Genomic DNA, 13,051 nt, shown 5'->3' with positions numbered 1-13,051 from the left:
AAAAGCAACTTAACCTTTTAGCTTGGACATACCTCCTTCACAAACGTTTGTTATCCCATGACCACCGATGCTGCATCACAGCTTTGTTAGACTGTTTCCGTTGTGTTAATGCCCAGGTAATGAATCCAGGGGCGTAAACATTTAATAGAATCTCATATCATACAGACTTAAAAATCCCAAGAATACTCCAAGACCCTCTCTTTGTAAACAAATAAAATGCCTTTATAGTCACGACGGTCATGCACACCCTAAAGGTGTAATTTACGGGAAGTACGGCCAGAATTCAAAGGTAGCTCCAAAAACATAGGGGGCAGCATATGACCAGATGAACCGAAAACTCTGCTTTTTGCTAGCTGTCCTTGGCTGTAGCTACCGCTAGCTAATTAGCTCATGGCGCAGTTATCTATGGAGCAAGTGGCCATAAAGTCTGAGCACAGCTGGACAGCCTCCAAGAATGATGGAGTTCAATTTGAATACAGGGGATACAATATGGAGGTGATTTACAGGGGATCTGACCAGGGAGGGAGTTGGACATTAGCAGCAGGTGAAAATGGTGTCTAGAGCCTGAATATGTTCACATTTTCTCTGTGAATTGAGGATTTATTTTGTCCAAACCAGAGGTGATTGTGGAAAGACAACCAACACTGTTTTGGTGAGTTTAATTTTGTCTTTGGCGGGTTGGAATTAAGTTTGTTTAATGATGAGATAACAAGGCAATTACGCTTGTCTTACTTCTTTAAAAGAAAAACTTGAATTCAGAAGGCGTTTGATTGTATTTGTCTATTTATCAAGGAAAATTTAAAAATTCCTTTCTTGACCTTTTGTGAGTTAATGTAATTCATTTCACTTAAAGCTATGAGAGCTTGTGATACGTAGTAGACCCGCAGCTCGAATACCTCTTCCAGCTGAAACTACTAGGGATACTGGGTATTATGAGACCGATGGGCCGGAGCTATTTGGTTAGCATGCTAACTTCAGTAGACATCAATGGAACACAGTACACAGGCGTCTTTCACATTCACACTTTCTGGCCATATCTTACACATTGCCTCTTTAAAAGAAAACTCTGGTCCAATAAAATCCATTAAAATTTATGACCTGAGAAAACTATCAGGATCATATCTCGAGTTAGGCCTTGATTCCCCTGTGCAACGTGTGACAGCCTCCTGTCTTTGTAGGGCCTGCTTTGTGTGTTTCCCTCTGTGTCCGCGCAGGTACTTGGTGGACAGGGTTAATTAAGACGCACCGCTACTATCCTTCGCGGCCTCCCATATCCCAAGATCCTTTGCGCGCCCGAAACAGAAGAAAGTAAGAAGGAAAATGGCGACATCAAGTGGTGTAGATCATCACTTTTGCGGGCCTGGGCGGCAGAAATCGTGACATAAGGGTAAGGGGCGGGAACATCTGGTGACGCAACCAGGAAATGCTCCGAAGGCTAGACCGTCCCATTTAACAACAGTGGACGCGGCTTTCGAAGGTACCTCCGAAGGACTCGCCTTCGAGGGCCTCAAAGATCGCGTCCTTCGAAGGATGCAGACCCTGAATTGGAACACAGCTTCTGTCTCATCATCATTGCTCCAGGGCCATGGTCCTGTTTGGCTGGATTCGGCCTAGTTAGAAGTTTCAGTTTTGCACCTTTCAACACTTTATACCCATCAGCCTCAGGCATCCATCTGCTGACACACTGATATCTCTAACTCACAAACCTCATAACCATATCAGGTCTTTCGAGGTCTTGTTAATTACTTAATAAATCTGTAAACCTTTCCGTTAAAACCGTGTGTCCCTTCTCTACATAAGCAACAAGGCAGTTGCCAGGTCATGACAACAACCTTGTGGCTATGTAGTTAAACAAGTTATCCACAGTAGTTTGCCAACTTGTATAAACCAGGAATGTCCAATACTTACTGGATAGAAAAACTCACAGCTATTGATTATTTGGAGGGAAGATTGGCAACTGTTACTGACCACCTGGAGCTTTGACACTTCAAGACAGATATAACCTTGACGAGGCATCTGATTCACAATGAGCAAATAATGGCTAATTTTATGCACTTATGTTCAAACTATGGTGAGTCCCTATCAACTCTGTATCAGCAGAGAAAAAACAGCTCATAATTAGTGCCTTAATGTTAAATTAGTACTTTACACAACACGTATTAGTAAGATATGAATTTACCCTGATGGTGTCCAACTCCTGGGAATTCCCCCTGATGACCTCATCAGCACAGCACTCTTAGCTCCACCTCCTCGTCCTTCTGCTCCTGAAGAGGATGATGAGTTCAGTAGATTTTTTAAAATTTCCAGGTTTAAATTCTCCCGTTTGCTGCTGCCGCTGCTCGTTGCACATGTATCTGACTTGGCATTGTTATTGGATGCTTTGAAAGGTATCCCGCCTCCATTTCCTCCTCCACCAATCCCAGAACCTCTCTTGGACAGGAGGGGGTGACCGACAGGAGGCTTGGCCAGCACGGGTGGTTTGATTGGCTCCTGTTTGGCGTTGATAACTTCCTGACTCTTGACATACTTGGCCTTGTCAGCTTCTAGTCTCTCCACAGCACTGAGGCGCTTTGGGTTAGGTTCCACCTGAGACAACAGATTAAAAACAACACATGGAAATGAATAGAACACTCCAATTCAACAAGTTGTATACTTGTATACTGCTCATCCCTGTATATTTTATGTTGGAGAAAACCCAACATCAAGAGAGTGGCAGGGAACACCCAGAACAGGATGCAAATCATTTCAGGGCTAAAACTTGTAGACAGACCAACCACTGATATTCACACTGAAACCTATTTTAGGCTCACTGATATGTGCTAGTCTTTGGACTCTGGAGTCAGTGCACCATGGGAACATGAGGAGAACACGTAAGGACTCATTCAGTAAGATAGAGCTCAAACCCCAGAACTCCCCTGCTGTGATACAATGGCACACCACTATGTTTACAGAATGAATCTATAGCTGACATGGTTCAAACACCTTTACCAACTCAGATAGCTTTAGAAGTGTACAGAGTTTCCCTGGAGGTGCTAGAGCCCCTCTATTCTGGTGTTCTGGATAGCATCCTAACAGGGGGTCACCAGCTGGTCTGGGAACACCTCTGCTGAGGGTTGCAGAACCCTATAAAAAAGTTGTGTATCATGGGGTCTCTCTATAGGACTTAACCAGAAGGTGCAAAACCTGAGCAAGCAGGATCGTGAACAGTATGAACATGTGCAGCAATAGCTGCTTAAGACAAGTTTGATTATTGGAATGTTAGACATTCCATCCATGTACAATATCATTGCTATACTGGTTCTAAAACAACATTAAATGAGCAACAGGTGAGTGAATAACATCAATTATCTCTTTACAATGCAATGTTCTGCTGGGAAACACTGGGTTCTGGCATTCTTGTGGATGCTACTTGACACACAACTCCCACCCAAACTATGTTGCAGACCAGGCACACCCTCTTCAATGGCACTCCCTGATGATAACTGCTCAGGAATGGCCCAAGGAACGTGACAAAGGCTGACACAATGCCTTTTACACAAAAATATATTCATGTATAAAACATTTGCCAAATTAATAAGAAGGCCCAAATAATTAAGAATTTCTTCTTCTAGACAGCAATTCACAAATTTTATAATGGTTCTTCTAAATCACAACTTACCAAATTACATATTTTTTTAAGGGAGTCTGGAGATTTTCTCACAAGCAACAAAAAAGCAGCCAGTATTGGTTACTGTTCACTGTACTGTAATTGAACACGTTAACCGTCAATAAAATGTTGTCTTCTTTTTATAAATTTAGTGTAAATGGTGAAATCAGTTGAAACAGTGTGTTCAACAGCTACTAAAAGTTGGCCATAAGATGCACTTTAGACACAGAAGCAGACAGCCTGGCATAGCAATGCTGCTACAAGCTGATACATTTTACAAGAAAAGAAACAACTTAATATATTGCATTTAATGCTAAATTAAGGCATGAATGATTAAGGATTTGCTGTAGTTCTTTCGAAAAGTTTCTCCTCATTCAACATTTGTTAAAATCTGTTAACTTTGGTTAAGAGAACCCAAACAGGTTTCTACATTACTAAGTGCTATATTGTAGGCAACTTCACCTTTCATCCAAGAGGCTTCTTCAGTTCTGAAGAACTGATTTGTTAAACATCAGTGGTGGTGCCATCAGCCACTGTACTAGTATGTAGCACTAATAAGCAAAGTTATCTTAAAGCTAGGGTTGGTAAGTTATTCTAGAAGCATTTTTTATCTTACAAAATTATCTTAAAATCCCGACAGCAATTAATAAATAAATGCTCTGACAAATTAAAGAAAAAAACGTAGTATCTGTGACTGTTGCAGGCCTCTAATAAGCCCACTCAAACGTTCATTATCATTTGTATCATTCCTTTACGAAAAATACCTTTATGAAAAGATTGAACAGGCTACCCATCTGTCTACCTACCAGCCTGTCTGCTCGCACTCTGCCTGTGCAAGAGTGCATGCAAGATAGGCAGTTCTGAAGGGTTCTGAAGGGTTCTGAAGAAACATTTGGATGAGAGGTGAAAAACCTTAAAGAAACTGAAACAAGTCCAGTTGCCTATGATACAGCACTTATATACATACATGATACACACTTCTTCTTCTTGTTTCACAGAGGACGTCAGCTGAGTAGGCTGTGTGGCCAGGACACATGTGTGTACACACTGCTAAAGGAATGTAATCACATGCAGCCCATACCACCTCAAAATTTGGTCTGAGCCGTCGGGTCTCAAATGCATCCCCAAAGCGTCTTGGGGGCATTCACACCTGAACTTGGAGCTATCTTTTTGTCATCGGATCACTCAGGATAGATGTTGATACCAGGTCTGAATGGGGTCAAAGAGCTTAAGGGGTCGACCTGGTACTCAAATTCCCCAAATCCAAATTCAATCAAGCATCTGCATCATGGGCTAGAACAAGCCCGATCCATGAACTTCAATTCAATGTTTACTTATATAGCACTAATACAGACATACACATACAAACACACACACTTGCATGTAGCTGATTCATAGAGTAATGTAACAGTACCTGTCTCCTGAAGTAGTCAGGGCCCTTATTGAGGATGCGGAGGGGTACAGTGGAACTGAAGGGTGTTGCAGGGCCAGCGGCCTTGCTATCTGGCAGGGCTGGAGCCAGTGTCTCTGTCGGCATTGCAACGAGGCGACTGGGGTGGCCGGCCGTGGTGGCAGCAGGTGCGGGGGGGTTGACAGAGGGCGGGGGCACCAGTGGACCCCCAAAACATGAAGACACAAGGTGGAGAAGAGAAAGTCTAGAAAGTGATAAAACCCCCGGCCCTCCTCATTGCCTGTGGGACCCTGTGGGACTGAGCCAGACTTTGGGATGGGGGGCTGGTGAAGGGCTGTATTCAAATATACTACTGCATTGCCTGAGTAGGATAGGAGGATGATCTCTTTTAGCAGCTCTACAACTTAAAGAACTGATTTCCCTGGTCTTTACTGGGAGGTCTCTAAGGGCTTGTAGTCCTTCAGTTCCAGTGGCCTATTCATCAAGCAAGATGGACAGTTAGGTGGATAGAAAGAGAGAGAATGAGTGTAGTGACACAATGGAAAGAGGAAAAAGAGTGATGAGTGACTTCCAGTGCAGTGGTGTGGATGAGTGCTTCCACAGGGCCGAAGGAAAAGCAAAGGATGGTGGGAAAGGAAAGCCCTGCCGCCTCTCCACCCCTCGCTTCAGTTCTCTCTTCAGCTTGCCACACTATCTGAAATAGGCACAAAAAAGAGAGAGAGAGAGACAGAAACAGCCAATGAGGTTAGAGTTCTGCTGTGACATCATGCACCTAGCAACAATAGCAGGAATAGCTAGGACACACAAATACACTTGGATCATAGTATGTATACAGTCAAGGGCACATATAAACACACCATGTGACCTGCTAGACACACACAAACACACACACACACACACACACACACACACACACACACACAGCTGAACATAACACTAACAACCCAATGGTTAAAAAAATTGAAAAATAGTTCCTAATGACATAAACATGAAACTTTCTATTTAAAGAAAAGTTGTGCTTGAGAAACACCCCACAATCCCACTGGGAGCTTCCCACTCAATCGCACTGTGGTCAGTGGGCATCTGGATGGATATAAACCTACAAGTCTCTGGTCACACCTCTGCTCACACTTGGCCAGTGCAAGAGTGTGTGCAGGATAGGCAGGTAGAAGAATGTAAGACTAGGCAGAAATATTGCTAAAGCTACACTGTTATCTATCTTTTCATACATAAGCCGGACTGAGTGTGTTAAAGAAAAGACGATGTAACACACTGGTAAACTTTTTAGGAATGAACTCGAGGCATTATATTCAGCATGTATGTATATATATATATATATATATATATATATATATATATATATATATATATATACATATAAAATAATAACGTTTATTAGTCTGAACAGTAAATATCTTGTCTGTGCATTGTATTCAATTGAAGATTGATCAAAATGGATTTGAAAATGATTTGATGAACATCTCAACTTCTTCGGAAAAGGGGTTGTAGTTATTCTAATTACTAAGCCTAAGCTCATAGTTCAAAGCACACTGGTGTCAACATGTAGCCTCTTGTAGATGTTTTTACTCAGAACTCATCCATAGTCTCTTGAATATGAATTCACACTTGTCAGCTTTTGAGTGACAAGTCTGTTTCATTTTGGACCTATGGACCTCTACAACACAACATTATCTGACTAATTGTAGAAACAATGCAGCATATACATATATATATAATAGGTTAGGTTTGTGCACCTCAATAGCTGCAACACACTCCCGGCAGATGAGTCTTTTTGTATCTATCACCTTTCTTCTTCTTCTTCTTCTTCTTCTTCTTCTTCTTTTGAGATGCTGGCAGCAGTGTCTGGCTCACTGCTGCCTCCCCTGGTTGACGACACTTCAATAAAATGAAAAGGCCAACTACGCGAGGCGTCTAAGTACGCGGTGTGTTGCGCACGGTGCAGATCAACTTCCGGTCGCACATCAGAAACTGCGACCGCACGCGTGTGTGAACGCGTGACAACATTTGTCAAACAGTGACAGACAGACGTGCGCACGCTGCTTCATACGCACGCAGCATCTTGTTACGCGTGACATAGTTTGCGCACGTCATTTCCGCCTACATGTGAGCGTGTGACAAAAATGTTCAATTATCTTCATGCGAGCGTTAATGCATGCGTTCGCATAAAAACGCATGAATGTTACACGTAGTCACTACGCGTAGTGTGATTACCGGCGTGCAGCAGTCATACGCGTGAACGTGCGTGTGAACGGGGGACCATTATAAGTCAATGAGGAAACTACATTACACGTCAGGCGCTGCTTGCTGCACAGGCGTCAAAGCACGCGCGTGTGACACGTTCAGTTGATAGGTGCGCACGCATTATGACACGATTCTACCGCCATAGACGCGTAGTGACTACGTGTAACATTCATGCGTTTTTATGCGAACGCACGCATTAACGCTCGCATGAAGATAATTGAACATTTTTGTCACACGCTCACATGTAGGCGGAAATGACGTGCGCAAACTATGTCACGCGTAACAAGATGCTGCGTGCGTATGAAGCAGCGTGCGCACGTCTGTCTGTCACTGTTTGACAAATGTTGTCACGCGTTCACACACGCGTGCGGTCGCAGTTTCTGATGTGCGACCGGAAGTTGATCTGCACCGTGCGCAACACACCGCGTACTTAGACGCCTCGCGTAGTTGGCCTTTTCATTTTATTGAAGTGTCGTCAACCAGGGGAGGCAGCAGTGAGCCAGACACTGCTGCCAGCATCTCAAAAGAAGAAGAAGAAGAAGAAGAAAAAGAAGAAGAAAGGTGACTGGGAAAGATGGTTAATACTTTATAAATACATAGGTCAGTAGTGTTGTGCCATCTACTGGATGAACATGGAACACAGAACAACTACGCGAGGCGTCTAAGTACGCGGTGTGTTGCGCACGGTGCAGATCAACTTCCGGTCGCACATCAGAAACTGCGACCGCACGCGTGTGTGAACGCGTGTCAACATTTGTCAAACAGTGACAGACAGACGTGCGCACGCTGCTTCGTACGCACGCAGCTTCTTGTTACGCGTGAAATACAGTCTGCACGTAACAACGCATGCACGCATAACAAAATTCTCATGCGTGCACACACCCGTTGCTGCGCATCTCTCTGGTTGTTTTGACATTGATATACCTTCATACACGCGCGCACACACACACACACACACACACACACACAGTGTGTGGATTATGTATAGTCTTTTCTCATGTGGGAATATGAAGCTGCTGAATACTGGATTGAAAAATCTGTATGGAATATTAATTATGAATATGAAAACAGCTGGTGGTCTACTTGTGTGTATTTTCTTTTTTATTAAAACTGTGTGTGTGTGTGTGTGTGTGTGTGTGCGTGTGTGCGCTAAATAGAACCGAGAAACCAGAAACTGGTTAGAGATGAACCTCGACTTGCCTACAGCATTTTCCCGCAGCCTTCAGTCAGTGGGCAAGAGGAAGTCACAGAAACACTCGCATCATGATTCTGATATATTAAATCAGAGGCCTGGAGAGCTTCCATTGTGGTGACTGGATATGCACCAGTTTTCTGTCTCATGTGTTTTGGGGTTTTGTGTGTTTTTGACTTTGCATCGTTTCTATATTTCCAAGTTTTTCCTATTGGGAGTGTTCTGGCCATTGCAATGTGGGAATGTATTTGGTTATGTTTTGTGTATTTGCAGTGCATTTCCTAAATGCTGCAAGTGTTGTCAAACTGATGATAAACTGATTTCCCTAAAGAGGTCATATTATGCTTTTTGGTTTCCTTTATTGTGTTAATATATGACATATATATACACATATTATATGATATACATGACCACCTGCCTAATATTGTGAAGGTTCCCCTTGTGCAGCCAAAACAGCTCTGACCTGTCAAGACATGGACTTAAGACCTCTGAGGGTGTCCTGTGGTGTCTGGCACCAGGGCGTTTTATAGTGGATCCTCTGGGTCCTGTATGTTGGGGGGTGGGGCCTCCATGGATCAGACCTGCTCCAGCACGTCTTACAGATGCTCGATCAGATTGGGATCTGGGGAATTTGGAGGCCCGGTCAACACCTTGGGCCCTTTATTGTGTTCCTCGAGCTGTTCCTGAGCAGTGTTTGCGGTGTGTCAGGGCACATTGTCCTGCTGGGGGGCCACTGCCATCGGAGAGTGTTGTTGTGATGAGGGGGTGTACTTGGTCCACAACAGTGTTTGGATGGGTGGTGGGTGTCAAGTGGCATTCACATGAATGCCAGCACCCAAGGTTTCCCAGCAGAACATCACATTGTGATGAGATGATCAATGTTATTCACGTCACCTGTCAGTGGTTTTAATGTTATGGCAGATCGGTGTGTATATATATATATATTATAAAATATATACGGCTTTACCGCAGCCATGCTTACCAGCTGTAGCAGTGTTGTTTTGGATCACACTACCTTGCTCGGCATGACCCACCCTACTCTGCCTCTGATTGGCTACATCCTGCTCGTTCAATAATGTGCATGTGCAACTCTCATCAAAGATTAAAACAGAGGCGAGACCTCTCACTCTGTAGCTAAAACGGAGCGTTCAAGACACAGTGTGCAAAGGGCTGCTGCAGCGATGCCCAATATGAGAAAAATAATGTGTTTTTTGAAAACTAAAGTATGTAAACCTATTCTACTAGGAGCCCCAAATAAAAGTATGAACCTGAAAATTAGCGTGTGCCCTCGTCACCCACTCTACAAATGTGCCCCAAGGCTTGTTTTCATTAAAGATACTGTAGTGTATGCATGCTGTACACTGCACTGTGCTATCCCAGGAGAGTTTCCACCTTTTCTTGGTTATAATATTATTACAAAAATCGATTTTTGCCATTTGTGTAACAATTAAAATCATAGAAGATGAGATTGAGACTGAAGCATATGTTGTGTAGCATCTGAGAACTTTATAGGGATCTGTGAGAGTAATGCATTATGTGATTTCTCTGTGGTTTCAGTACATAAGAAGGCCATATGTTTCTACTTAACAACGAAGACACACAACACAGATCAAGACACACACTGAAGCACTGATTTCATTTGGATTAGAAACATGTGTCCTGCTCATTTCCTGCAGAACTCAGTATCAGACAGAGAAAGGCAGAGAAAAGGCGGACAAACAGCAAATCTTTTGTCTACTTGCAATATCCTGCAGACATTCTCTATTGTCCCTTTCTTCTTACCTGTAGTGTACTTTCACATACTCAATGAACCCATTTTGAGCTCTATCTCTATCCCATCTCAGATGGGAAAAATGCTGCCATGGTTCTGCATCTCTTGCTTCAAAAATCAACACACGCACGCACGCACGCACGCACGCACGCACGCACGCACGCACGCACGCACGCACGCACGCACGCACGCACGCACGCACGCACACACACACACACACACACACACACACACACACACACACACACACACACACACACACACACACACACACACACACACTCCCTCTCCCTCTCTCTTTAAACACATGATAGTCATGAGAGAGAGATAGTGGGCTCAGTCCTAGATGCCTGCAGGCCTATTGTTTCCCACAGAGCACTGTTCTCTGGCTGTTGTTCATTTCTGGCTTTATGAGTTGTATTGACTTATTATTCTGTTTACCAAAGAATCAGATGGGTGGGGGGATACTTGAAATGGGGAAACAATACACACAAGTACACACATTGGGTATATATTGCATGTTTGAATCCTTTAAAACTCTGTCTCCTCTCTGTGTTCATGTCAGTTTGTAGATTTTTCTGTTAATAGAAAAAATAAACAATCCAGGTGAAAACTAGAGCAGGTGCATATATCTCAGTGTTCCCAGGTCAGATCCTTGGGGGATCAGTCTTCATTTATGCATATTTAGTGTCACAGTTTTAATTTAAAATGAAAATTCCATTGAAATTAGTTTTCAATTTTGATCACTGAAATCAAAAGCAGGATGTTGCTGATTTCGATCACTGCTGCCTTGTGTGTGTGCAGAGGGAGAAAGAAAACAAAGACGACACAGCGGAGGTAATTTTCAGGAAGAAGATAATAAACGGGACATAGCTAAAAGCCCAACTCCACCGACAAATCCTGCATTATGGCAGCCTCTGGAACTCATTATCGATTACCTCAAATACAGAAACACATGGTTTTGTTTTTGTATTGAACAGTTTGTTTCAAATTGACTTCTAAAATCAGATACTATTATTATATTCTAAATAAATCATTTAAATTTGACCATTTGATCTTAATGTGGTACATAAAAAAATATGGCAATTATATCTTTTTAGAGAAGAATTCAAAAATGTAAATTAATGTTGTGAGGACATGAACAAATTGTCTGCTGATCTTTACAAATCAAGACTAGTCCAACACTGGCAAGACCAACAGTGCTGAAAAAACATGTTTACACTGAAAATTGTGACCATAAAATAGAAAAGTCAAATCAAATTGTAGATTCTGAGACCAGTGACCAGTGTTAATTTTGGCAGTGCTTCATAGTTTTGACAAGTTTTAAGCCCATTCACACTGAGATTCCGCAATATTGCTGCAACAAAGGCTCGCCCTTACACTGCCTTTGTTTGTTCACACTGAACCAAGCAGCGCCGGCTTAAAGCCGCTCCGGTGTGTTGTTTCATCAAGATGCGTGACGGTACACATCATAATGTTGAGATCTGTGTGTTTTTTTTTATGTTTCCAGGGTTCCACCTGCAAATCTAACAATGTGCCTGCAGACTGTTTGTAGTCAAATGGATGCAGTTATAACCCCTGTGACTACCTCCGCTGGCGGATCAGAGGCGAACGAAACTGTCCCCCCATTCTGCCTCTGTAACTTTCAGACATACGACAAGGCGGAATTATCCCGCCTTGAAAAGGCAGTGTGAATGGGACTCTAGTCAACAAAAAGTCATACATTTTAATAAACTTTTAGTCAAAATGTATTCTCTCTTTAAACTCATTAAATTAGGCTAATACGCCTCTGCATGATCAGCAGCTTTAGCATCACCCGGGATTCTGGGAATCTACACATCAATCAATGACAGGGATGTAGTGAACGCCAAGGAAAACAAACCATACATTTCATCATAGTTTTTATTATCAAAGATCTATTTTTAGCTCATCGTCTTCTCGTCTTAGTCATGGAAAAAGGTCCTGAATATACATTTTTTGTTATAGTTTCCGTTAACAAAATTAACACTGATTACTGATGACACCTAATACATATATACTCAATGTCTTCCTCGGCCCCTCAAGTGTAGTAGAGAGCCATTCCTGTAGCTCTCTCCTCCACTGAGAGTGGCTGTCAGTGAAACTCTATTGATGGCCTCTCACAGTGTTGTATGGTTTACAGATGCCTTGAGCACACATTGAACACATAAATGAATGCAATATATTGAATATATTTGGAATGTTAACTTTAACTTAATTCAAACTCTCCGCTTATTTTTGGTCTCTTTCCCATCTATCACCTCTGGGCATACAGCCAAGAAACAATAGAAAACACACACACACACACACACACACACACACACACACACACACACACACACACACCCTCTAGCTCTTTCTATTTCCTGTGTTAGCAGCATGTTGAGCAGAGGCAGCAGAGTACTGCTGGGAAACGAACCACACTCTCAGCAGCAGGAGCCCAAAGCCCCCCATACTCACTCACCAACAGTATTCATCATAAATCAGTGGGTCCCTTCAAAGGTTGAGTTTTCTATTTATAATTACCTGGTTGAGCACAAATAAACTGATGTACACAAGTCTGAACAAGATTTTGTTAGACTATTACCAATAGACAGGCACTGAGGAATAGAATGATACAGACATATCAGTCAGTGGATGTCAGTGTTTTTACTGATAGGCTTCATTGTGCTGTGTGACATGGTCTCTTAACATGTGGATATTTACAGCTTACTGGTTATAAGACTTTTTACAACAACAGATAGTTGTCTT

The 13,051-nt window shown here is 42.7% G+C and overlaps 1 protein-coding gene across 2 annotated transcripts in view; it reads right to left on the bottom strand.

Moving 5' to 3' along the window:
* The window catches only part of fam110b (family with sequence similarity 110 member B), a 55,313-nt gene that overhangs the window by 7,398 nt on the left and 34,864 nt on the right, over window positions 1-13,051 (bottom strand). Inside the window, exons 3-4 of one of the 2 annotated variants that reach the window (XM_084369675.1) lie at window positions 5,061-5,751; window positions 2,180-2,586 (exon numbers count right to left, since the gene is read on the bottom strand). In XM_084369675.1, the coding sequence (XP_084225801.1) occupies window positions 2,180-2,586; window positions 5,061-5,183 (530 nt within the window). In that variant the 5' untranslated portion in view covers window positions 5,184-5,751. The remainder of the gene's footprint in view (window positions 1-2,179; window positions 2,587-5,060; window positions 5,752-13,051) is intronic. The other variant, XM_084369676.1, reaches the window with a different exon arrangement.

The sequence above is a fragment of the Pagrus pagrus genome (assembly GCF_965226575.1).
Source record: "Pagrus pagrus genome assembly, chromosome: 12".
Lineage (NCBI taxonomy): Eukaryota > Metazoa > Chordata > Actinopteri > Spariformes > Sparidae > Pagrus > Pagrus pagrus.
Note: the sequence above shows the minus strand (reverse complement) of the source record. Positions and strands in the feature narration are given on the sequence as shown.